The sequence below is a fragment of the Falco naumanni genome, chromosome 7, assembly GCF_017639655.2.
Source record: "Falco naumanni isolate bFalNau1 chromosome 7, bFalNau1.pat, whole genome shotgun sequence".
Taxonomy (NCBI): Eukaryota; Metazoa; Chordata; class Aves; order Falconiformes; family Falconidae; genus Falco; species Falco naumanni.
In genome coordinates this window covers 5,083,477-5,110,618 of record NC_054060.1, presented here as the reverse complement: position 1 = coordinate 5,110,618, position 27,142 = coordinate 5,083,477, and the positions used below count along the sequence as shown (strand labels likewise).

Below are 27,142 nucleotides of genomic sequence, written 5' to 3'. Positions count from 1 at the left end.
CAGGTCTGATCAGAACCTCTTACCTTTTGTGCTTTTGATAGAAGCCAGAACACTGATGCAATGGGAATTTTTTTCAGTATAGCAGTGAACATAGAGATTTGTTTTATGAAGCCTGATTATTGCTATGTTCTGGAAGGTGGATTCTGGACAACCATACTGCTAAGGTAAACACACTGCTGAAGGAAATCAGCTTGTGGTTAATTAGCAGCACAGAGAACGAGTATGTATCAGTGTTCAGATGTTTGTATTGGAAGTTCTTTATGTGACTTTACAGGCTTGGATGCACTAGCGTTTTTTCAAATGCTGAAGAGCCACCGAAAATGTATTTTTAAAAGCTTCTTTGAAGGCAGCTTTCTGTATTAGGCTGATTGAACTGAGGGCTGGTGATGTCATTTCCCTCAAACTTGCTGCAAAACTCTCCTATAAAAGCATAATGTTAGGAAAACCACAGCAAAATGAGAGAAGCAAAGGCATGTGCCCGAGGAATAATGCCATGGTAACAGCACCAGGCTTGCACCACCAACTGGAAAGAGCCCAGGCGGCATTTCACTAAGGAGGTGGCTGACAATCTCCCTTCCTTCTTGGAGCCTGTTTGTGCAGTGCTGACACTTTTCAGGAAGGGTGTCTTGAGATTCTTGTGATCCTCCAAGAAGAAAACAGCCTTGTTGTAAAACAGCCTTTAAAAACAGAATGTTCCATCTAGAGCAAGTTGGCAGCACCATTGTGTGCTTTCTTTGAAATGTCTACTAACTTAAAGTAAGGCGCTTCTGGTTTGCCTTGTCTGTGAGCTCCTTTCGTATATTTTCTTTCATGGCTTCCCTTGGTGTTTTTTTCAGGTGTGTGTTCTCCTCAAGTAGGACTTGAAGCAATGCAGGGAAGCTTAATGCCATTGCTCATATGCATTAAGACCTGCCAGGAATGCCATTCTTGAGCATTAGTGCATATGGAAAGTCCTGGCTTTTTTACTGTGAAAGGAACCGTATGTATAGAGTAACTCCGACTCTGTGTGTGTGTGGGAGAGTTACCAAGTGTAAAAAATATATGTTGCTAAATTTGCCCACATGTCTTGTAAACATTCTGTGTAAAATGTAAGTCAAAGTGGTTTAATGTTGCAACAAATGCCAAGTAGAATAAAATAATCTTAAAGAAGAAATGTAATGAATATATGTAGCAGTCTCCATTCCTATGTTCCCTCCCCAAAATATCCAGCAGACTGTTTCTAGAATGATATGGTAGAAATAACCTTGTGCATTTCCTGCAGTCTGCCATGCTGAATTTTGGGCAGGGTATGCACTGAGATTTCACTAGTGATGCCGAAGTACAAATCCAGATGGGTTTGGGAAGCTGCGGCCCAGGACTGCTTAAATAGATGTACAATCAAATTAAATCTGTTGAAGCATGAGGATAAGTGGCCTGATGGGAGTTTGTTGAGCACCCAGCAACTTCCACAGAGCACAAGCCTCATTTTCTCTTACCATAGGCTTTTTGTAATGATTTCCACTACCAAGGCAGGAAATCGTACTCACCCAGCAGCAGTGTTTCATATACACTCTTGCACTTGCTGGCCCAGCTGTGGAGGAAACATGAAGAAGCTGTAGGCCTCCGAGCAGTGCTGCAATCCTCACGTGGCTGCAGCAGACTGCCGAGAGCTTTCCAGAGCTGCTCCGGCCTCTTTCAGCTGCCCACATGCTCGGGTGCATCCCTTGTACTTGGGAGAGCACTGGCGTAGGGCTGGCTTTCCTTCCTCGGGAAATGTCAGGCGGAGGAATTGTTAGTTATACCTTCCTAAGCTTGCTTTGCATCTTCTGTTGGCTGAGCTGTCTAAAAGCACAGGATGGTGCTGAGCATCTCGTCTGCTTTGTGTGGTGGCTGCACATGGTGCTGGGTGGTACAAAACCAAGTGAGCTCTTGCTGACTTAAGATTGTTGGATTTGGCCCCAAAAGAATGTGCCTTTTGGATGAAGGAAAAAACAGGAGAACTACTGGCTAAGAAATCCTTTGTAGAGCACAGTAGACTGGAGTGATGTTAACCTCGTATCACATGTAGATGAGTTACAGAACTGTATAAGAGGAACAGAACTGGTCCTTCACATAGGCTGGTGTAACTTCATCATTTATTTTTAGGGGAAAGACTTTTGAAGTTGCCTTTTCCATTCAGTGAAGTTTGGCTTCAAGTTTTTTCAACTGTTCCAAGAAAGAAAACGAAATGTTGACTTTAAGCACCTCGGTTAAATACTCCCAAGCTGTGAAAGTGCATATTTCGTAGGGGAAAGTTCTGTTTTTAATGCAGTAGTTTGCATTTATAGGAAAGATAAACCTAGTCTGAAGTAACATTCCTCTAAGCCTTTTTTGGTAGAATTTGATCAGTGGTTTAAGCAACTGTAACTGATTCCAGGAACACTTCAAAGCAGGCACTTCTCATTGGCCTTTTGCAAAATCACCTTCTGAGACTGAGGCTCTGGAAATGCATTTATTCACAGAATATGTCTTGCGTTAGTCCTCAGCTGGCCAACAAAATTATCTAAGGCATGTCTGAGGCAGCTACTAAAAAGAAAGTTAAAAGGCATTACTGTTCTAGTGAAGATGATGCAATACACCGGTGCTATTATCAGTCTCACAGTAAAATTAAATACATTCAAATGAACTTGTTCTGAAGGGATTTGATTAATATAGAGCTGTAAAGAAAAGCTGGTTTGAATTAAGGCCCATCCTTAATTTATTGTGCATGAAAGCTTAGGTAAAAGGCAAGTGCCTTTACCTGTCCCTGTTGTTTATCCCAGGTTTGCATGCGATGAAAATGAAGTGACACATGATATTCCATGTTGGTTTTCCTCATCTCACAGGCAAGGCCTACAGTTGTTGAATCTTTACAGCAGGAAGCAGAATGCTGAGTATGTTGGCTTTTATTCAGATAGGAGTTTAGAACAGAGTGGGGGTTGAATATTCTCTTTAAATAAGCATTCATAGTTGTTGCCTTGAGGTACATTAGACAGTATTGCCTGCTGGGGTTGAAATAATAGGTGCTCGCAAAAGTAATTATTGAAGGCCTTTAGTTTTATTTTTTTATAACACTTCATTATCTAAGAATACAGCAGTGTTTTAAGATTTCAAAGTCTCTTTCATCCTGAGCAAAGCATCTAAGTTCTTCCTCAATCCATCTCCTTTCTGCAGGGCCCTCTAAGTATATGCTTAGATTTAAGCAGTTAAATTAACAGAGCTGATGCACAAAGCCTACCAAGTGCTTAAACGTAACATCGACGGGGCGTTTCTGGAGTGCCAACTTGGGTAATGAGAAATTGTTCGCTGGGGACCACACTTAGAGCTTTCTGAACACATCAGCAGGTGAGAATGTCAGAGACGCAGACGGGAAGCAGGTGGTTGGTTTGCTCTACACCTGCTCATGAGAAATGGCACACTGTCTTCCAAATTTCTGGCTTCATAGCCCTCTGGAGAACGTGTCATGGCTGTCAGAAAACAATTAAGAAGCCATTATGAGGGAATGCTTTTGCCAATCAAGCACCTGACACAGCCACCGGATGCACCTTAGTTGATGAGTCAGGAATGCACCACCCACAGCCTTGGTCACAAAAAGGCTTCCCCTGCTGCTGGTATGCACCCTGGCCCTTCTCCAGCCCTTCCTTGTCTTTGACTTTTTTTTTTTTTTTTAACATCTGAAGGATTTGGCTCAAGAAAATCCAGTGCCACCATTTTGCATGGTTTCCATATTATTGCTATATATTTGTTGAGAAAGAAATGCCTTAAAACTGTATCATTATTCATGCATCAACTGTGTTTATTTGCAGTGCTGCTGAGTCTCAGGTGCTGGTCCTGCCCACACAGCCACATGCAGGGCTCCTGCTCCTCCCACCCGTGGCAAAGTTTAAAAGGTTTCGTATAAGCAAATGTGTGCTGTGTGGTATGCAGGCACACCACTCAGCCCTCAGCGGCTTCTGGGGGCAAGTCATTTGTAAGTTATGTTTTTGTCTTCTTTACAGCGTGCATCCAGGAGCATTACAGGGTCTTAGTGCCTCTTGTAGTGGTTCATGTTGCTTTTTTTATTGCACCAGAGCTACTAAGTAGTAGCTGGCTGAGCAGCCAGAGCTTTTATGGCAGTGAAATTCTTCTGTGTGGGAGTGTGTGGCCCTTGTTGAAGTTTCAAAAGCAGAGACAACCTTATCTTCCTTAAAAATGGGAGTAATAATAAAAAACAGATTTAAAAAATCCCTAAGAGAGTCATGATAATTTATTAAGGGTGATCTGCAGAGGAAAGCAAAAAGGGTTGGTGCTCTATGCTTTACTGATATACATGTTTCCCCACAGCCTCCTCTTCCTGATGCCACTCTGTGATTTTCAGAAAAATAAGTATTTTTCAGTTTTCTGCATGCCTCTTGCCCTCTTTTCTTCCCCCGAAATGTAAAAAGAAAAAAATGCTTCCCAGATTTGCCCACCTGGACTTTTAGCACGCAGTTTTTGAAAGTAAAATCTGATTAATTGCTGGAAGAAGAATGTGGTGGTGATATTTTTAATTTTTTTCCCCGTGGAGGCCATTCACACTTTTGGTAGATAATATCTGCTTCTGTGATAACTGCTCCTTCCTGTTTGTCCATTTCATTTACCTGTTGTATCCTGTTGTAAATGGAAATCACATTCTCTTTGGGTCAGGGACTTTCTCTTTTGTGCTGGTTGTGTATAAGCCTTGATATTTGATTGAGGTTTAGTGGGGATTAGTGGTTACTACCATAAAACAATTAGTATCCTCAAAAGTCAGTGAACTAGAGGTCCGGAATGGAATTTACTGAATTCATTGCATGTGCAAATGAGCCCACACCATTCAGCTGGAGGGCTCTGCTCATTTGCTTCCTGGAAGGTAACTAAACTTCCAGATTTTGGGAATCTGTGTTTGTTTGCCTTTCTAAATATCCTTTTATATCTTAAACTTTGCTTTACATAGCTCTGGGAACATTGGTGGTTCTGAGAAAAGATTAGGCTCTCTGAATGGTCACGTATATTGTTATACCCAAGGATCGTTTATGGCTTTTGTATGCATGACTGCATTGAATGCTTTTAAAGTTTGATATCCATTCTTGTTGTATCAAAACTCTGGAGTGTTTCCAGTGTCCTTGCGTACTTCCACAAGAGAGACCTATCACATGTATTTTATAGAAAAGCATTGAGACCAATGGGGGTGGGTGGGTGTAATTTTGGTGAGAATAAAAGACGTAAAAGGAGTCTGAAGGTTTTGAGAACTTGGGACTAAATCACCTAAATCTAGCTAAACTGCATCCACTAGAACAAGAAATGAATCTTACTTTACTCTGGTGGAGAACTGTGCCCCAGTGCTTCACTTTTTTTCAGTCTGGTACGGCTTTTACCATTCTCTCATGTATGCTAAACAGAGTACTTGCCCCTTCAAGCCCAGAATTTGCAAATGGGAACAAGAAATGCAGGATATAATGTCTTCTAGTTTACCCGGGGCACTTCTGTTTTTTCTTTGATTTCTGTGTAGAGAAAGGAGATGGCAACAGTCCTTCAGTTGCAGGGAAGAGGAGTGTTCTTAGAAGACTGAAAAACCACTACCAACTGCAGGGAACCACGCTACAGTGAGTCAGCACATCTCAAGGCTGGTTTTCCTGCTGCGGGCAGGTGCTGTCCTTGTCAGAAAATGGATGGTAACACCATCTCCTCTTTCCGTACCTCCTCCCTGTGCCCTCAGCAGGCGTGTGCTGCTGCTGCCGGTGCCGGAGGCTGAGGCAGCCCAGCCATGCTCCCGCCAGGTTTCTTGTTCTTCCAATATAGAACAAGATATCTGGGACAAGGAGTGTCACGGCTCCGGGATGAAGGCTGCAGTTTATTACAAACTACTGTCCTACTTTTTGTATGGGTGGCCTGATTTGTACAATAGTGCCAATTCGCATTGTGGTGTTTACAGAGTAAAGACAGGATGTGCGCCGGCCTGTCTCAATGCATTATCTGCTCGTGTTGTATTTTTAGGCTCTTGCTTCCATGACAAAATATTCAGTGACAGTATATTTGCCTACAAGCCTTTGAAGGTCTGTTTTTGCCTCATGTAGGCGTTCCCATTGTTTGGGATCCACCAGCATTTAAGCAGCAATGCTGTTTTACATGTCATCTCCATAATGTTTTTAGAAACAAACTTTGTGTTGCTTTCAATAAAACCACGGGTCCTGCCTTAAAAAGGTTGAGTTTGTGGCAAGCTGGCTGCTGATCAGTTCTTCATGCCAAACAAATTGTGGCGAGTGTTATGAAAGCAATGGGATGTGTGTGGTGCTGTTAATTATGATAAACATAACGGCCTGTGAGTAGCTGTACTCAGGGGCCGCTCCTCAAGCTGGTGTTACAAGTAAGCCCGAATTCATAGGAGGGCCAAGAACTACGCAGTGATCCTCAGATCATTCAGTAAAACAGGAGCAAAAATTACTGTTGCTGGTATTGGAGCTGAAATGTGAGAACGCAGTGTTTGGAGAAGGAGGAGGACATATACTTTGGGTGTGAAGAGTTGGGTCAGAACTGTGGAACTTTCCACCAGCAGAGAGAGCGCTAGATCCCCAAGCTCAGCACATTCAAAACCTGAATGCAAAACTCATCTTTTCCTTGAGTTTGTTTGTTTGGTCTTTTCACAAGCTCACAATGGATAAAAATAAATGTGAAGAACTAACCCAGTTAAGCTTTTTCTTGCCATGGAGAGGAGAGACAGAACAATAAACACTTTGTTTCTCTTTTGCAGTATCTGGTCAATGTTCAGATACAACAGAGGTAAAGAGGTCATGTAAACACAGATAATTTGGAGCTGCCTTATGGGTCTGGGTGGGAGACTGAAATTTTGATGGGGACAGAACCAGGACAAAGCATGTGGGCATGATGACTTGGATGATTGAAGAAGACAAATCATGTCTTTTGGGCTCATCTATGAATCAATTACCGTTTTTTCCTTATTAATAATTTAGCTGCCAAGAATGTGCTTATTGCTTTGGGGGCGTGGGGGCGGGAAATACAGACTGTCCCTGTACTGAGTAGCTGGCAGTCTAAAAGACACAAGACAGTACTCTCAGGAGTATCCAGAGAACTGTAGCTGTGGTCTATATTAATAGCTTTAATATTTTTGTACCATCTCCTCCCTGTAAACCTTTTTGTCCGCTTGCATCATGTTGATAGGGTGTGGCACACTTGGTTTAACTGGCCTTTCCAAAGAAATGAGATGGTGAAGGATCATCCTTCCATCTCGTCAGGACTGGAAGGTTTTTCTCTGCCCCAGTGTAATGCTGAAAGCTGCACGAGGCAGGGAAAGGGGCTGAGGGGGGGAGGGAAGGAGAAGCCAAGGGGAAGCATGTGGTTGATGTCCAGTCTAGGCAAGGAATTTGGGAGGAGGAGGGAGAAGCTGCAGTTGGGATGAGCTCTCAAATGTGACATAAAGAGGGCTGAAGTGCTCTGAGGACTGTAGGCTGTTTGAACTTAATACCTTGTAGAAGATACCAGACCGATTAAGAAGGAAGTGTGATTGATGGGTCGGAATGATAATTTTAGCAGCTGGGTTTTTTGATGGGTTAGAGGAACAAGATATTTATTTGATGTGCCAGAGATTAGTTGGGATGGCGTAAGGACAGGCATGTTGTTTTGGTTGCTAAAAGGAAAAAGGAGTAGATTTTATTTTGCGTTGGGGGTTTGTTTTTTCTTAAATTTTGTGCGGGAAAATGTATTGAGGTACAAGTAGTGAACAAAACAGAAAATGGCTGGGAAGGCTGCTAGAGGTGGTGTGGAGCAGTGGTTCCAGATGGTGAGTAGATTTCTAGAACAAAGTTTAATACCGTTTTTATGCAGTAGGTCTGTGCCAGGATGGGGATGAGATCTGGGTTTTCTGCCTCCACTGGCAGGCAGTGTCCTTGCCATCACAGCAGCAGTGCTTAGCCATCACAGTAGCAGTGCATCAAAGGTAAGGCATGGCACAAAGCCTAAGTTAATAAACTCAGCGGGATGTTGGGAGGCAGTGAGGCATGGAGTGCTGCCAGTGCCTGCCCTTAGCGAAAGGCAAGAACCTCTGTGACACAGCCCACTGCCCTCATTTCCGTGCCGTACTTTTGAGCCCTGGTGGTTTAGGATCAATTCTGATCTGTGGCACACTGGGCACTGCAGTGTCCTCTCCCTGGAAGCAGCTAGGAGTGATTTCAGAAAGTTTGTCTGGGTGAACGATGTTGTCTGCAGACTCGGAGGTTTGGGAATGGGATAAGAAAAATGGAGATGAGTTGGACTTGCTAGTGTTTAATGTCTGGTTGAGAGAGGGAGTTGGATCCTGTTACATACAAAGTAGACAGTTGGTGCAGACTCTTAGTAAATAGACTTAGTGCTGTGAGGAGGAGGTGTGATTGGTCATTGCCTGTGCGTATTTTAGAGCAATCAAATTTGTTTCATGGAGATGTTTTTTGAGGATGGAGTGGGTGTGTGGACCAAAGGCTTAGTCACGAGGGGAGGGGAAAGAAAACTGTCTTGACTTGTGAAATCAAATATTTGTGACTTACCTTATTGTTTCCCTATCTTTGTGTGGCTTATGCCCATATTCACATGCTGTAGGAGTGAGCACTGCTGCTAGATTTGCGTGTGGCTTGTATTCCTTTCCACAGCATTCAGGTATTCAGAGAGGATTGCTGACTCTTTTGCACCCTTGATAGTATGCTCTCTCTCACTCTCACTCATGCTTGGACAGCCCAGTAAATATTTAGGGAAGGTGTAGGTAGTGAGACATCTCCCAATCAACAAAACCTGGAGGGTGCTTAAAAATGTGTGGATGATTCACTGGAAGGCCCTCTGTTCTGAGTCACTGCTGACCCAGGGACCTAGCTAGTGCTTTGGGCTGCTAAAGAGGAGACATAAAAAGAAGGTCATAATTGACTGTTACCTCTATATGCCTCATTGTGGTGTTTTAGAGAAGCTGGGTGGTGTTCCTGGGTCTCCTGTCTGCATTTCATCTTGAGTAGTTACTATGGTTTGCTTCTAAAGTTCCCCCAAGCTTTGATTTGGAATGAGTGGTGGTGGTCTTCATGTTGGCCATGAAAGTGCTGTAGTGTTGCTGTGAGCTGTTAAGTAACGTTTTAGTGTTACTCTTGTCTTGGCTATACCACAAGATGGACAGATCTATTTGTACACTTCTGTGGTTTTGAAAACACTTCAGGATTTGAAGAACTGAAAAAAGTTTTGTCTCCTGTGGATTCCCTTTTCAGGTCACAGCAGAGCAATGCTGGTCTACTGCTGCAGGCCAGGAGGGATCTCTCCTGTGGCTTTAAAGAGCTTCCAGTCTTTATCTAGTGTTATTGCTCAGGCCAGTACTCATGAAGTTGCCAGATGGCAAGGTGATACGATGCCTGGGAAAGGGAGGCCTGTGTGGTTACGGGATGGGAGCAAAGAGGAGGAGAGCTGTGCTCCCAAACAGCATTCTTTGCCTCTTTTGTGAGTGCCAAAACCACACACAACAGTACAGCCAAACTCCTGTGTGGCTGGCATTAAAGGCACCCGCCAAGAGGGGCCAGAGAGAAAATAAGGAAGAAAAACATCCCTTGTTTCTGGAATTCTGCTGATCATTTTCCCTAATTTAGCTGATAATGACTGGCAGTGTCACTGTCACCCTGGACCAGCTGCCAAAGACGACACGAGGTGCTTATTCCCCCTGTGCTACCCTGCCCTACTAACATTTGACAGAAAACGATGTGAAGTTGGCTCGAAAATCAAAAACAGCTTTAAAATATACTCTGGCTTTTTCAAGTACAAACTAATATTTATATGTGACTCTGCTTCCCTCCTTGTTCCCCTCTCCTTGGCAAGCTCTAGATCTGCTTCTAGTTTAACCTTAATGTTTAAGCATCTATCCAGTGAGGTTCCCAGGACATGAATATTAAATATTTTTTTTAGTTCAGGGAGATGACAACAGGAAAACTACTTGAAATGGTGCTGTCTTACTTAAATGTGAGTTTTGATGCAGTTGGTATTTTCAGCTATTTGTTATGGACGCCTCATGGAAAACTTTTGAAAAACATCTCATTTGGGAACAGTTCTGTCTCCTGTGGTGGTTGAAGGGTGACCTGTTTTCGTGTTGTTTTTTTCTGGACCATTCTTTAATCACTTCTTGCCTCAAGTTTTTATTACTGCTGAAATTTACATGAAAATAAGGTATTTGTTTATGTTGATTTCAGCTACTTGCCTTTTCCTGGTCCTTTTTGTGTCATACCAGCTGGATTTCCATACAAGCAATAGTAATGATAAGACCTTTACAGGAAAGGTACTGTGCACGCACATGCTTGAGATCCTGTTTGGATGATAAGAATGACTTAGTGTGGTACTGATACGTGCTTTATAGAGCTGTTATTCATGCCGCTGGGTTGCTCTCCCACACATCCTGCATTAGTCAGAGTTAAGCATTGAAATTATACATCCTTGCTCCCAGCCGTATCACCAGTGCAGAGCTGGTGTAGTTTACAGCAGGGGAGAGTGAAGGAGAGAGGGAAAACATCTGTGCTTGTGTTGGTGCTGCTTTCCTTCAGATAGATAGCGAGTGCTGCACATCTTGATGAGAAAATGGTGCATCCTGATTCAGGGAGCTACAACATGTTAAAGTCTGGTGAGCAAGGGAATTCCTCGTGCCTTGCAGCGTCGGGAAAATGCTGTTCTCCCCTCCTGTTCTCAAAGTTTTTCAGTGTGGTTTATTTATTTATTTATTAACATAAACTGTAATTTAGGAAAGCAGAATTGGGCTTCCATGAAGAAGGTAATTATCTTGGCCAGAGGGGATGGCTGAGGGAGTGACTTTCTCTTGCTGCATGGCATGTCTGCTGTGCTGTTAGGCTTCTAGTGGTAGCCTGAAAGAAAACCCTTTCAACTGATCTGTAGATTTACTAAAAGAAAGGAAGCTTTCAGGTAGGCCACATACATAGCTTCCCTTTTTGCTGCTAAGAGTTTTTTGTGGGGAAAAAAAAAACATTTCAGCTGAAGCTTTTTCCACCTCTCTGGTATAAGAAACCCTCTTCTCTTATTGTATAGAAACAGTCCCTCAAAATAAAACTAACCAACCGAAAACCTATAACACCACCTCCTCTCATCCCTCCCTTCCTCAGATGTGTTGTAAAACCTGATTATGAGACAGAGAAGTTTACAAAGGTGTTATTCCAAACACACACGAACTCTTGCAGAGTCTTGAGTCTCTGATTTCACTAGTAATTACAGACATAAGAGACTGTAAAATATTAACTTCTGTGGGCTTTTAATGAGGCATTTCATCTTAAATCTGCAGCATTCCCCTAAGACATCACACTCTTTTAGGTTTACTTTTTAATCTGGATTTCTCCTGCATTGCTGGTGACTCATAATTAAGGAAGTCAGAGTTGTAAAATTAACACAGCCTTCTTCCACTACCCTTTTCACCTCTCTCACACACCTTCTGTTAACTCCTTGTGGAAACTTCAAGGCTTGTTTTGGTAGCGGAGGTAGTTCTTTGTCATCGGGACCAAGGAGGAAAGTCTGTGAGAATCTGCTCTGTGATGAAATACGCAGTCTGCACATGGGAAATGATTCATGCAGAACTGATTCATTAACAACTCGCAGGATGCCAGAGTGGGTCGGAGGCTGGGAAAGCTCGATTGGAAAAGAGAGGTGGTTAATTGTTTGAGAGAATGGGAGAGACTGAAGGCTAAGGAACACAGACTAAAGTTTTTGTAAGCAAGCTGCATTTCATTTCACGTTGATCACCCTTAATGAAGAACAGGTCCTCATCACAGAGCCATCTGAGCACATGTGTAGCTCTGCTGCTGAACGGATCCCAAAGGACGTCCCTGCGGAGGGGCTTGGGGTGGGGGTGGATGTTGGACGGAAGTGTGAGCGTCTGTGGGACCGGGTCCCCTGGTTTGTGGTATGCTGTTAATTAGTACTGGTTGTGCAAATAATTATATATCTGAATTGCTGTTAAACCAGCTTGAAAAGCAATATAATGTAGAGCCAGTGGAATTAATGAAAGACTTTAAAGGCCTACGTAATTCAAGGAAAGTATCGATCTGTGTCTTAAGTAGCAGAGTTGCTTTCAAAAATAGGAGATGGGCACTCTGGAAAATTTCACTCTGGATTTTGTTATCCGTGCGTGGGAGGTACAAACACAGATGTCAAATCTTGAAATAGCTGCTTTTCAAATTACAGGAAAAGCAGCAACTTTTTCACTATATAATAAAGAAAATAACAACAAGGAACCTTGAGTAGCCTCAAACTATTCCAAACAAGATAATTGGAGGCTGTAACACAGTGTATTTTTAGTTATATCTGCTATACAGTAAACATGTTCTTTGCCCAGGACCACCAGAAATGTTTCCATAAGAAATGTTGGCTTTGCCCCAACTTGATAAAATGCACAAACATTTCTCTGAGAAGTCAGTTCCGACTCCTGGTATTTATATGAAGTTTCTGTTGAAGGCGCTGGGAATTGTATATATTACGAAGGAGAGTCCAAGGTCTTAAAACTGTCATTTTTCAACACTCACTATGATAATCACTTTTGCTTTTGTTAGCAGACATGTATTTGGGGCAGTAGTTCTTGGTGTGAGACTTCTGTCTAAACATTGAGCAGTACGTTAGTTTATTTTCTCTTTCAGCAATTAAGAAGCATATTCTTTTCTTGGTTCTTTTGCTCTGGTTTTATTTGGACTGTATCAACAGCTGATGCTAATTTGCAAAGCTCTCCTGACTTCAGTGAAAATAGGAAGATTTTTTTTCCCCTACAGTATCAAGAAGATGCATGTTGAAGCTAGATATTAAATGTAAATCAGCATAAGTACCATGGAAGCTAACAGAATAACTGAGAAAAGAGCTTTCTTTTCTCTTTCGTGTGGTTTTTTTTTTGGTTGTTGTTGTTGTGGTGGTGGTTTTTGATTGCTAACAGGACCATGTGCTCCAGTTATTCAGTCTTTCTTGAAATGCCTTTGTTTTGAATGCACTCTGTGTTATGAAAGATTATCTGAATCTCTTCGGCATTTCCATCCATCCATTTTCTCCTTATGAAACTCTTCTGAACATACAAATACACAGACCCATCAGTATGCCTGGAATCTCCTCGGAGAGAGGAAGTTGCTGGTTTGGTTGGATGGAAGTGTGTTGGGTTTTGGATTTCATGATTGGAGTTAAACACAGGATTCTGGGAAGAAATGACGAGCTCATATGATAAATGACTTTTCAGAAAGGCACGCTCCTTTTGAGAGGCTGATTTTCTTATTGTGTCTGTTTCCTCCACCCCCAGTCCCCTTAAGGATCAAGCACAAATAAATTTAGATGAGTCTGACACAGATTTGGACAAATAAACTTCGCTGAAATAAATGAAAGGACTAGAACTGCTTAGAAAAACTGGATTTCAAATTTAGAGTGGTTATGAAAATCAATCAAAAAGTCACATTTGCTCCACAAAAGGTAACTGGGAAAGGGCTTGGATGCAATACCTTCAGATTCCACTTATATCTCTTATTTGCTACCAATTTCTATTCATGGTAGATTAGTAGTAGTGAATTACCACATTGCTACAAAAATACAGCTTGCCCTATCTGCCTCTTGCAGTAGTAACAAGGATAGTTGGGGGGTGGGTTACCGTTTTTTGTTTTTTTTTTAAATTTTTGCTGACAGCTGTGAGCTTCTGAAGGGTGGAGGGGTACCACTGGAGACATTTTAACTGCGTAATTTCTGCTGCAGCTACTAGTAACGGTGTGTCTTCGGGATTGTGCCTTGCTGGGTAATTCATTGCTTTCCTTTGAAATGTCAGTAAAAGAGTGCCTTTTCTGAGAACTGCCATCTGCCTTGCAGGTCCAAGTGCAGTTGGACAAGTGTAGATGGCAGAAATATTGGGATGTATATTAGGAAGTTTAGCAATGGGTTTATGATTAAGCCTTAGTTAAACATTAGGATATATTATGTCCATTCTAGGGTAGGAGGGTGAAGGACATGCATGGCTGGGCCTCTGAAGTACCTAGCTGCTGTGCCACTGGCTATCAGAAAGAGGAGGAGGTGAGAGGGATGCAGGGGCGGATAATTACAAAATGGCCAAAAATAAAGGAAAGAGAGCTGGATTTGATAGCCAGTAGCCAATATTCTGTAGCTGTGGCATGAGCAGGAATGGTGTAAATAACAGAGATTAGTAAAAAGTGCGGAGGAAAAAATAGTTAGATTGTGATGCTACATGACAAAACAAGATCTATCTGTAGCTTTAAAGAAATCTAAATTAAACTAAGGTGTTATTTGCATGCCAGCAGGGAGTAGAAGTGGACACAGCTCGGAGAAGAGAGCTGTGGGGTACAGGACAAGCAGAAGGCAGCTTTAGAGAAGCAACAATGGACAGACAGTTTATGGTAAACCAATAAAATGTACTTATGTCTGAATCTGAAATTAGACTCTGAAAAATATGGTCTCAAGGCACCTGCTAAAGAGCTTAGCATTACTGGAATCTTAATAAATGACTCATGCTGTCATAATCTGATCCTGACATCAACTCTCTGTGCTGTATTTCTTCAGCTTTTGAGTGGGGGAAGGGGAAGTCTGCAAACCTTAGTAAAGACCAAGAGATGTAAATAGGTAGTTAGAAGCCCACACAAGAGATATTGGTAATTTCTGTATTGTCAGCTACTTTTCAAACCCAGAACAAATGAGACTTGAGTACCAGAATTGTGCAGCATCAGAAGAAATAGGAATTGCTCTTAACCTTTAAAATCTTTACCTGATGCTGCAGGCTGTAGGTTCTATCGGTCTCTGTTCAAGACTTCATGGCCAGCAGATGCGTGGAGCTGTGCCACCCACTGGCTGTGATCCTGTGCTTACCTGTAAGTACACACGCAGCGGTCTGCTCAGAGGGCGTGATAACCTTTGCATGGGTTTCCAGGCTTTGCCCATTGCTTCCTCTTCATGTGTTTGCCAGTCCTTCTGCTCCTGTTAGCAACTCCTTGCGAAGGTCAGAAGCATCCGAAGTCAGCTACCATCTGCAGATGTAAAGGATGTGTTTTACTTCTAAATCCAAAGGAGGACTTTAGTGGGAAGAATAAGCAATGCGGATGAGAGAAATACCAGTGCCAAATAGCAGTGATCTTTGATAGCATCAAGGGAGTGATGAACTCCTTACTCCTGGTGTTGGCTCTGACACAAACTTTTCTTTTGCTTTGGGAGAATCGTTTACCTTCATTGTTTTGGGGGTAGTGAAAAGTTACCCTCTTCATAGAGATGTGTTGCAAAGTAGAAGTTTGTTAATACTTTTAATCTTCTATAAATTTAAGTGCTAAGTAGAAGTATTAATTATTAGTTTCCTCCATGGCAGTGTGATAACATGCATTGCAAGCCTCAGTTCGACACAGTTACTTCTATTTCTAGAACTTGAATGACAGTACTGTTAAAACTGCACCAGAAATTGGAAAATTTAGTGATGCTGAGCAAATTGAGGGGAAAGAGATGGCAAAGGATCAGCTTTGAATTACAGATGTGCTGCATCAGTCTTTTTTTGTATTCAGTGTTGTTTGTTTGGCCAGTATGCAGGGAAAGTTGAGATATTATCCAACTTTTCAGTGAAGCCCTGTGGATATTGCAGTGCTCTGCACACAAAAGCCAGATTCTGCTACAAGAATAAATGCTTATTTTCCTGGTGTAGACCAGATGCAGGGCCAGTAAGGAGCTACTAATCATGTTTTGTGCTTAAGAGAAAATCACAGCCTGTGGCCATAGTTCTTGGTGCATTTTAGAGCATGCTGGCAACTTATTTATCATGGTTTTTAAAACCAGCTTCTGCTCATGGTTTTTAAAACCAGGTTCTGCTCATGGTTTTTAATAAGAACCTCTTGGAAATGCATAACTTAAACTTTTTCTTCCTGATTGTTTTTCTCTTTTCCTAACCATTTTTTTTGCACATGCTGGTGTTACTGGATACTTGAGCTTTCAGCTATTTTGCTTTCTTGGAAGATTAATGACAGGGATATAAAACTGATGGGCTTTGCAAACAGGAGTGTACGTGTCTGAGTGGTAAGGGAAGGGAGTGGCTCTCTGATAGAGTTTATCTGAAGATTTCCAACTTGACAAAAACTTGTAACAATTTATTGCTTATATCACTTTGCTTAATTTGCACTACTGCATTCCATGGATTTCAACTTTACTTTTAAAGAAGGCAATGGGGTGCAAGGAAGAGTTCCATTATCCATCTGGAGGAAAGACAGCTGCAGAATACTCAAGGACGAAAATAGAAAATAACAAGTACATCTTTCAAAGTGTGGAGTGGTTTTTGGTTTTTGTTCTTTCCCAGTTCAGGATCTTACAAATTAAATTAGGTTAAAAAAAAACACAACCAAACACCACGAACCAAACCAAACAAAACACCACCACCCCCAACAACAACAAGAAAAAAACCCTAATGAGGCCCAGAAATCAAATTCCTCTTATGCAGTGTAATGTTCTCCTATTTACCCCTCATTTTTTTTCAGGCAGGCACAGAGGGTTGGTTTTTTTTTCTTTTTATAAAAAGCTTGTCAGTGTTTTTGTCCTTTTTTCCTCCCTTCTCTGTTTTTGCTGTTAAGTCACTGTTGCCCTCTGTTCTTTGAGCAGCAGTAGTCTGGACAGTTTGGAGTAGCAGTTTCATGTGTTAAACATTCCTAGTAAATGGCTTGTAACAAAATATAAGCATGGACTAATCCTAAAGGTGTTCAGCCTGAGAGTTTTTTTTGTTTGTTTCTTATGGACACTGCAAATGGTGTCCTGACCATGCCTTACACTGTTGTGCAAGCAATTAAGTGACCTGATTGCATTCCTGGAGTCTTGGTGTCTCTTTCTTCTTCATTCAGTACTTTTTAATCTCTGGTTATAACTGCCCAAGGTGTGGAGTAACCACTCCACTGGGTACCTCTTGATCGTGTTTGAATGCCCTGTATTGGAACCCTCAAGCCTTTGGCTGGCTTCTCCTTGGGCATCTTTTGCCAAGCACTGAGTCTTCTGAGCTGTATCCTACATGCAGGATAAGGGTGCACAGTTACTGTCTGCATTGCTACCACCCACAGCACAGGCTGGGACAAACGTACTGCGAGGCATTAGCCAGTTCTCCCACCCCGGCACAGCCACCTCGGGGGTCTGCTGGCCACCTAGTCATCATTCAGGTGGCTGATCTTTGACATTGCTGAGCCTCTGTGTTCCTCCTTGCTGCTGCTTCTTTGTCTTGTCATGTCAGGCCTTTGTTTTTCTGAATCATTGTTGAATTTATTTGTTTGTTATAAACCACTGCTAAGTGGTATCAGCTCAGGAATCTTGCTATGTTCTGGTGTTGTTTTTACCTTATCTTGCAGGCTGTCATAGCCTACGTGCTCTTACACTTGCAGGCGGTGATAACTACAGCTCATCATATTTCCCTTAGTAAAGCAGGCTTGTGGATCACAATATTTTCTCATTTTTTCTTGCAAGTTCAGGACACGTGCTAGTTACGAAAGATGCACTAGAACACCCTCTGGCAGTGAGTCTGCATCACCCGCTCCGTCTAAACATTGACACTGTGCAAAGAAAAGCTCTTTACAACTTCTGCTATTTAAGCCCACCATGCAGTACAGAGACACTTTGAAAACATAGTGTTGCATCAAAATAAACGGTGCTGATTTTAGAGAGAACCATCCAATACTGAATTTTTGGCCAAAGAAAGATATTAAAAGAAATCCTGTTAGGTAGTATGGAATAATAAATGTACCAAGTCTGTTGTACAGGGAGATCTGCTCAACACAGGCTGATTAAAAGAAAGGTAAGAGGCAGGGTTCAGTAACCCAGCGGAAATCTTAGTGCTTAAATTCTGCTAATTTTAGTGAAGCCTGGATATGCTGAGCTTGTGGGTGATTTGGGGAATACTTCAGCCTTCAAGATCAGACTGTGCTTCAGAACAAGACCAAGAAAGGGTGGAAGTTGTGTGTCCTATGGAGCTTATTGTCAGATTACTCTGCATATGGATGTGTGAGACACATGCTCGGGTCATCCCTGAGGGCGGTAGACTCCAGAGATGGTGAGCCAGTCAAACGCATCCTCAGCTGTAGTACATGCTAACAGAAGTACATACTAGCTTAACTCACATCAGCTTTTGGCTTTCATCAGGTTCCTCCAAGAATGATCACAGCCTGCTAACCCGTGAAAAAGTGGATAGCCTTCTGCCAAGTTAGAGACCTGAGCCAGCTTGTGGTATGATGCTGAGGGGACAAGAGCCAATGAACCAAGGGAGATGAGATGAGATATGACAGGGCTGTGGGAATGGGAATGTATTGGGCAGGAGGAAGACCATCTTACCAAGGTCGTGCTAGTCCTGTAGCTTGGCACATCTGCACTTAAGACTGCAGCTTGCCAGGCTGATGGTTGGATTTGATGATTTTAAAGGTCTTTTCCAATCTAAATGATTCTGTGATTCATAAGTGAGATGACTGGGTGCTCAAGACGGTTCTTGTGGTCCATCAAGTGTTTGCATCAACAAATGCACATTCAGTTAGCTAATAAAGACATGGCAATTGACTGGAGTAATTGGGGTGCTATATCTACATAAAAAGCTGCCTTTAGAAGAGCACAGTCTTTCTTCATCTAATCTTGTGTCCCATCTCAGCCATACCAGCTATTTGTTGCATTGGAGAAAATACTTGAGGGTTGAGGCAGGACAGCTGAAAGAAATAAAGCTGCCCTGTTGCTTAGCCACGTTCTTCCCAAGAACATGCAGACAATGTTGTTTTGTCCCAAGTCCCTTAACAGAGAGGAGGGATTTCACAATCATAAAAATGTAATTAGCCCCCAGGGCTTTGGGGAAATAGAATTTATTTTACCTTATCTTCATATTGAGGGGAGAGGGGAGAAGGGGAGGTTATTATATTTGAGAATAAAACATATGGCTCTGTCATTTTAAAAAGTCTTCTTAGATAAGATTATAGAGAAGTCCATCTCTTCTGCCTTGTAGAGAGCATTCATGCTGTGAGCAGTGGTAGATAGCAAGCCCAACACAGTTTTTGCAGTGTGCAGTCTCTGGTAACAAAAATTGAGTAGCTGTGTTACTGGTGCTCGAGAGCTGTGTTATGCTTTTAGGCTGGTTTTGTTTTAGATAACTGCTGGAGCTGTTCAGGATTTGGGGGCTGGTCAGACATCAGTGACTTGGTGACTGTCTCCTGCAAGACCTTTGTCAGCGGAAGGGCTCCATCAGCCTGGGTGGCGAGGGCCACTGCATCCAGAGAGTGAGCCAGGCATGTGGATATGCTGGCTCCTCTTCTGTAAAGACTTCATAGCTTTTACCAGGAGTCCTGGGGTGGTAGTGAGAAGTGCACTTCACCATGTAGCTGACTGAGAAATTTGTTGTAAGTATAAAAGAGTTTCTTCTATCCTGGGAAATGTAGGGAGAGACCCATCCCTGCAAGCAATCCCAAAGTCATGCAGACTTTGTATTAGTCCCCCCATCTCAGCTGCTAATGTCAACCCGAATCTGTCTGTGCTGCTGTGATGTCCATCTGCTGATGGTGAATGGGAACAGTGTAAGAACACTTGCCAAAGTTGTGTCTCCTGCGGGACACTTGGAATAATCTTGAAGTCATTTTTTTTCCTTTACTCTTACTTAGATGTAAGATACCCTTCTAAGTGGGCAAAGATGTTTGAAAGCGGAACAGAAAAGCAGTCTTATTTTCTTCCTTCTTTCAGCCTACTCTCTTCTTGTTAAATTTAGTTAATATTTTCATGCTTTTGGTGTGGTTTGTTTTTTTTTTAAATTTTCTAAACTGACAAGTTTTGAGGTCACGTAAGTCAAGTCTCGGCCCCATTGAAATCGGTACCAAGATTCCCACCTTCCACAGAAGATCAGTTCTAGACGATTCCACTTGGGAAGACACAATTTCTGCTTTCCTGTCCTTGGAAGGAGCTTGGCATAAGAACATGCTTGGAAAATATGCCAGATACTCAGCTGGCTGATTACCCCATAACAGAGCAGTCTGAAGAGAATGCATGATCCATAAATAACAGGCACAATATGAAGAAATACATACTATAAGTGCGTACTATAAATAATAACTGTGGGCGTTGTGCATTTTTTAGGGCTGTAATATACTTGCAGGTTTCAGATGTTTTGTAACCAGTACCAGCAAGTCCCTCAGTGATGGCATAGCCTCTTTACATACTTCATAGTTAACAGTTAAATGACATGTTTTCTTGCTCCCCTAAATCAAGTGCTTGCTGGTAATAGCTTGAATTGTTTGCGTTTTGCCTTCCTTGTTGTTGTAACAGTGTTTACAGGAGGTGTGCGTGTTACCACGCTCTGCCAGAGAAGCTTTTGGAAAAACTCTTTTACGGCAGCCAAGACTGGCGCAACCACTGTTAGAATAATTGTTTGTGTGTTTTGGTTTGGTTTGCTTTTGGTTTTCTGGAGTGGCTGCCAACACGAAGAACCAAGGGAAATAATTCCGAGTTAATTTTTTTTTTCCCTTTCCTTGACAAATTAAAAGTAGAAATATTTAATTTCACCAACCCCCTGAAGTGTTTCATTTTGGTCATTAAGAAAAGCAAGGGAAATGAAGGGTTAGACTTCAAAGAAAGTGCCTGGGGGTAGTTGCCATTTAGCAGCTCAAGAAGTGGAGCCCTCATTCAGGGTGGAGGAGACCCTCCTACAACTCTTTCCTCTGCTGGAGAGGATTTGAACATGCTTGTCTTGCTTCCCAGGAAGGTTTGCTAGGAACAGGCTGTTCTGGGGTGAGGATAGGATTAGGTGAAAAATAAGTTGGAGGAGACATGGGCTAGATGTAAAAACAAAAGTAAGCAATGCTGAAAAAAAATTTTCTCTCGTTTTCAAGCTGCCATTTGGAAAACGAAACTGGAAGCCTTTCTTGTTTGTAATGTTTGTGAATACTTACAGAAAAGGAATCTGTATCAATTTTGGATTATTTTGTCACAATGGAAATTCATGTCTCTGTTTTAAAAGTCTAGTTTTATTGGCACATATTTTAAGATGTGATACCTTTACATGCACAGCACAAATTGATGAGAGCTGTGCAAATGGCCTGTTTGTTAGGACACACACAAATACTTCAGATGTACCGCTGATTCAATGTATTCTTACTTACTGTAGCTCTTGTTTCTGCCTCCAAATTAACCTCTTCTCAGAAAATTAGTAAATCCTATGTAAAACAAACATTTTACAGTTTTCAGAGATGACTCCTTGGCCTGAAGACTGGGACCAGAATGCCTCCTTGCAGCACTGTCCCCGTGGGTTTTGGTGACTAGCACCTTTTGGGATTGTGTCAAGGTTGACTGAGTTGGCTGGGCCGCCTGTGCTTCGAGCCTCCTGCCGGTCTGCAGTCTTCCCATTAGGTTCCCCTGTGCAGTGTTTGATGGGATGTCGTCAGTACTACACATGTATTAACGCCATTAAATTGCTGTCATTTGCATATTCTGGCTGCAGATCACTAGATGGCCGGCTGCAAGTGTCTCACCGGAAGGGTCTTCCCCATGTGATCTACTGCCGGCTGTGGCGGTGGCCAGACCTTCATAGCCACCATGAGCTGCGTGCCATGGAGATGTGCGAGTATGCCTTTAACATGAAGAAGGATGAAGTCTGTGTGAATCCTTATCATTACCAAAGAGTGGAAACCCCAGGTACTGCTGGCCCTGTGTGCAGATGCCTCAGCTTCTCAGTGCCAGCATAAGGGATTTATAAGTGCATTTCAAAATTGAATAAAGCAGCAGGCGTAGGGTTTTAAAACCAAAGGGTATCTATTATTGATGATAATCTCTTACTGTATGCAGTAGAATAATTTATGAATCTGCACTCGGGGGGAAAATACCATTTTAAATCGATAAAATCCAAGTCGGGCAGGTTGCGTTGTTGCCAGGTCCCTAATACGGCATTGTGTGCACGTAAACAATTCACACACATAGTGGATACAACTATGAACTATGGCAGTGTTCTGTGCATCCCTAATTCTTGGTATTAAGTTAAGGATAAACTTACTGTTAAGTTGAAGTGGATCTAAGAATAGCTCCCAACACAACTGAACTTCCTGTTCTGAAGTCTCCTCCTGCCTCTAAAAGAGACTTTCATCTGGAACTGCAAATACTTCTGCTGCGTGTCAGTACAAATCTGCAGAACCAGTCTGGATGTTTATGCTAATCCTACCTTACTGTTTCATTTTATGTGAAATTTATTCCTTTTGAATCATGTGGTATAACTTCTCTTAAATGGTTTTTCAGGATGACCTGTTTCTTTGCCTTAGAAGGGGCAGACAGGCTGGGTGTGTTCAGATAAGCACTTATCCTGTCCCCAGCTGAGATGTGTTAAGAATAACTGCTGCTGTTATTTCAGAAGCAAGTATCGAGTTGTGTCCCTTAATTAGTGACTTTGGTGTTGCATGTATTTAAGGGTGTTACTCCAGACTAGTTTCTCTTCATTTTCTAGGGTTTCAGTCATTTTATTTTAAAGCTGTTCTATTTTTTTCCTTTCCATTTGTGCAGTGTTACCTCCAGTGCTGGTGCCTCGGCACACAGAGATCCCAGCTGAGTTCCCGCCATTAGATGATTATAGTCATTCTATTCCAGAGAACACTAACTTCCCAGCGGGTATCGAGCCACAGAGCAACTACATTCCAGGTACCATATATCTTCCATACAGCGAGTGGAGGGAAAAGGGTCACATTGCACAGAGAATTGTGTCTATGTATGCTAAGCTTGAGGACTGGAAAGTCTTTTTTCCATTGTTGCTACAAAGTTAAGGAGTGGGAATCTATACAAAAATAGATGAAAGCTGTAAATGTAGGCACACGACAGCGCTGTTTATAGTTTTGTTTTGTTTTCATTAAACTCACCTCTTCCCTTCAGTAGTGCATACTCATTTTATTGTGAAATCTAAAGCTGAATGTTCCCTTAGCAAGTTTAGATTTGAGTGAAATTCAGCCATTTTGATTTGAGTAAAACTCTCTACATTTCTGATGAAATTGAGCTCTTCTATTTATGTATCTCTTTTACAAGCAATTTACACCTTATTTGCATGGACAAGCTATGCAGCTGCACACCAGGAGAGGAAAAATATGCGGACAGAAAACTGTCTACATGGCTTAAAGGTTTATGGGACTGAAAATCCAGATTTTTTTGTTTCCCCCTCCTCTGTTATTCAGAAATACCATCCTGATTGTGCCAGCTCCTCCTTTCAGCAGCTTGAGGAAGAAAAGTAATGAAAAAGAAATTCAGCTCCTTGTGCATAACAGAGTATATGTTTTTGGCATCTAAAATCCAGACTTTGCATCTAGTTGCAATGACAGTATGATCATTTTATGCTTCTAGAGACACCTCCTCCAGGCTATTTGAGTGAGGATGGAGAAACTAGTGACCACCAGATGAACCCCAGCATGGATGCGGGTAAGTCATCTTGTGCCATTTGCTGCAGCTTTCTAGGTCATATCAGAGACACTTTTAAAGTTTTTCTTTGTGACAATGAAGATCAGATGGTGGTTTCAGGTATTTTATCCCTGTAGGAGTGCAAGTGTAGCCTGACATGTCATGCAAAGCACAAGTTGGTGTGTTTTGGAGCTGCTGGTGAAAGGTACAGCATGTTCTGTTCTCCCCAATATTCATCATTAGATACTACTAATGATACAGGAGCCTGCAACAGTGGAGACACATCTAAGGATGATAGTTTGTGTTGTATTTGTGTCCTTGCATCTGTACACACTTGAAAATTTAGCACATAACTGGCACTTTTCTGCAGAGGCATTTTCCTTATCGCTTGGTTGTTTACATACTTAAACATCCAGTTTTATTATACTTGAAATGACCACTAGCAGTTTTTTTTTTTTAAATGGGTTTATCATTTAGTGGCTATGTCTCAAAGGAAGTTGAAAGTCTGGGTTCTCTTTCATTTCCAAGAAAACCAGTAACCAGGTTTAGAATGAGCAGCCTTAGTGTTCACGCTAACCTGTATCAACACTTTAAACCAAAACATGCAGGTCTCATCTTTCTGGGAGTAACTGTTTAGGGCATCTTGTTGATCTGAGTGGTGTCACTGCTTATAAGAAGCACTGAATCAGACTCCGAATTCATAAAACTTTTGCTTGAAGAGCAAAAACACATCCTTGGTTAGAAGGGCTGATGCTTTGCAAGAGTGATATGCAAATCCATGGCACTTACATACAGGTAGACATGCAGAACCTAATTAATGCAAATACTGCACATAAATATCCTGGTTTCTTGCATGCCTTCAGCCGTAGAGCGTACGTGGGATTCTAAAAGAGGGATGACTGATTTGCAGTCTTTCACCACAGTTATACAGATGGAGGAAGGCAGCGTGGGTTGGTTTGTCTACACCAAGTGTAAGCCTATTGACACGATCTGTTTTAGTGCATACAATTATTGGCAGTGTGGTTGACATGTGGAATGTATGTATGGCTTTTTGGGAAGTGGACTGGAATAGGATTGGCCTGGAAGATGCTATAAATACCCAATTTATGTTCAAATGCTATATCCCTCCCTTCAAGTATTGTGGACTTCCTCCTTTCTAGAAAAACAAGTTTTAAAGAAACCAGCCAAACTCAGTGTAGAGATGAAAAGAAAAATGGACTGTACAACCCGTCTGCATCCTTGTGACATCCAGAGACTGTGGAAATTGCTCTGGACATCCAAGTGCAGATATTTGAAATATATGCACAGAATATGTGGACCAAATTGAAATGATTTGGGATAAAATTCTGACAGTTGTTCGGTCAGATCTGTGTAGCTTGATCCAATGCTTCATTGTCCCGAAAACAGTAAGATTTGTTGATACAAAGCGGTATGGTTTTGACTGTTCCGAATGTGTTTTGTGCCTAGCGATGTAAAATCAAGCTCTTAAATGCCCAGCTAACTAGCTGTCATGATGGTACCTGGAGTTTTGATAACTGGAAGTGAAAGTAAAACAGCCAACTGCATGCTCAGTTTTGAAAATTAATGGGCTCAGCTTAAGTGAATGCATTATGAAGATGCTTAGCAGTGTTGCAGATGCAGCAAGATGATATAAGTAATAGCATTTGGAAATTTATGTAAAGAGTAATCAACATCAGAGAAGCTGCTGGTGTCACAAAGTGAGACTTCAGCGAGAAATGGGTTATCCCGCCAACAAGCCTGGGCAGCACTGAACTTTTGGGGCAAGTGTTTGTCCTTGTGCAGGTGCCACATTAACAGTTATAATGTCTTGATTTTCAGGTTCTCCAAACTTATCACCAAACCCTATGTCTCCAGCACACAATAATCTGGGTAAGCATGTGATCTTGAGAACTGTATGCAATTATAGTCAAGATAGTGACATATTAATGATGATGTTACTGCTTGAAGTTGTGCACTTTTGATGAGGTGGAGAGCACTGTTGACATTCCTTTCTGCTAATCCTCTTTACTGTGATGACGGTGGTTCATAGTAACTCTGTGTGAAATAAAAGACATCTGAACTCTGAACTTACATCAGAGAATTAAATAAAACCAGGAAATGTTGGCAGACAAATAGCAAAAAGGATGAGTGGAGGACTGCGGAAAAAACACACTTGTTGGATTACATGAATTTGCAAGGAATATGTCCCGTACCTGTTCTGCTGATGGGTTTGTGTTCTTATATTTTTAAAGGACAGACTGGGGTAAAGTTTTGTCTCCTGGAATTTACTTTGTAAATTTGTAGTGTTTACTGGTCTCTTTTACAGCGTACCAGAGCAACTTGCAATTTTTTGGTATTTATTAACTTGGTGTTACATTCATTATAGGGCAGATGCTGTTATCCACATATTGTGGACAGGGGGCTGAGGTTCAGAGTGACAGATCTGCCTGCACCGCTTTGCCAGCTCGTGCAATCAACTGCTTTGGTGAAGGGCAGCAAAGGCATTACGTTCTCACATAAACCCAGTGCAGGAGCAAGCCCAGGTCCCCAGCAGAGCAAGTATGCTGTTACGCAGCACGGATGGGCATGGCCTTGAGGGTTTAGGTTGCAGTGGCTGGGGACTCCTAACAAAACTGAGTGCTGGGATGTGTCAGACCACAAGGTAACTCTACCTGCAGGGCATCCCTAGACCACATAGCAGTAAAGCAGCCCAGAGCCCTTGTGTCCCAGTGCCCTAAACCACTGGAAAAACTGATGTTGCAGGAGTTTAAGTTATTAAGGTATGAAACTGAGCAGGATAAAATGGAGGCGGCAGCTGGTTGGTGGTTGTGTGGTTGGAGAGTCCAAATAAATGGAGAGAGGGCAGGAATGCTAACGTATGGAGAGGTGCAGAAGTCACAGGCAGCCCTACTTGAACATCAGAGGTGTTTGTGGGGTCTTAGGTTCAAATGAGCCTGGAGGAATGTTGTAGGTGAGATGCACAAACCACAGATGCACTGTGGGATTTTTCTGACCGACAGCCAGTTGGTTTTCATCAAGCAAACTCAAGTTACAGTGCAGTCTTGAGTTGTCTTTCCCCCACCTAACCCCATGCTGAGCGCCAGGGAGATAGACCAGCCTTAAGTGCTATACCAGACCACTGAGGTCACTGATTCACTCCATAACCTGTAGACAGTAAATAGGAGCAAAGCTGAAGAAGAAGGAATAGCAGCTGAACAGGGTCTTTACCTTTGAGATACTGTTAGAGGTTGTGTGGCTATCTCTGAACCTCTGTTGTCTTCTGAAATGGCTCTGCCCTTGATTTTCATACCTACAGACATAAAAGGTCTGATCTTCATCAGTTTGAGCTCTTAGCCTGTTTGAAATTGCTCTCAATGGTCTGTCATAAAAAGCACTCATAGCTCTGGCTAGGTGCAGGATCAATTCTCTAAATGTTCATTAAGCCAGCAGACAGAGGCCACTTGAGATTACTCTTGAATAACCATAGCCATAAAGTTTACATATGCTTTTAATCCTGGCACAGAGCACTTTGACACTGCTCCAGAATTTGTCAGTCATTGGCTGACTTGTGGATATCTTGGGGCTGTTGAAGAGGGGATTTCTTTTCTCTTTTTTTTTGCCCCCCCCCCCCTTTTTTTTTGGTAAAGCATGAGATATATTGCCACAGTGCCACTAGATTTTTATTTGCTTTAACTGTTAAAGCCTAAGAAGAGAATGCATAGCTGACTTATTTTTACTCCCGCTTTTCTTTTTTTGTTTGTGTCCGTTATACTCCAGT

General features: G+C 42.1%; 1 protein-coding gene across 3 annotated transcripts in view; it reads left to right on the top strand.

Annotated features, from left to right (window-relative positions):
- SMAD3 (SMAD family member 3) overlaps window positions 1-27,142 on the top strand; it is an 80,006-nt gene that overhangs the window by 35,587 nt on the left and 17,277 nt on the right. Inside the window, exons 1-5 of one of the 3 annotated variants that reach the window (XM_040599681.1) lie at window positions 13,970-14,031; window positions 21,437-21,630; window positions 22,486-22,620; window positions 23,311-23,385; window positions 25,204-25,254. In XM_040599681.1, the coding sequence (XP_040455615.1) occupies window positions 13,973-14,031; window positions 21,437-21,630; window positions 22,486-22,620; window positions 23,311-23,385; window positions 25,204-25,254 (514 nt within the window). In that variant the 5' untranslated portion in view covers window positions 13,970-13,972. Of the gene's footprint in view, window positions 1-13,969; window positions 14,032-14,749; window positions 14,841-21,436; window positions 21,631-22,485; window positions 22,621-23,310; window positions 23,386-25,203; window positions 25,255-27,142 lie in introns of those variants that run through there. The other 2 variants (XM_040599682.1, XM_040599680.1) reach the window with 2 other exon arrangements.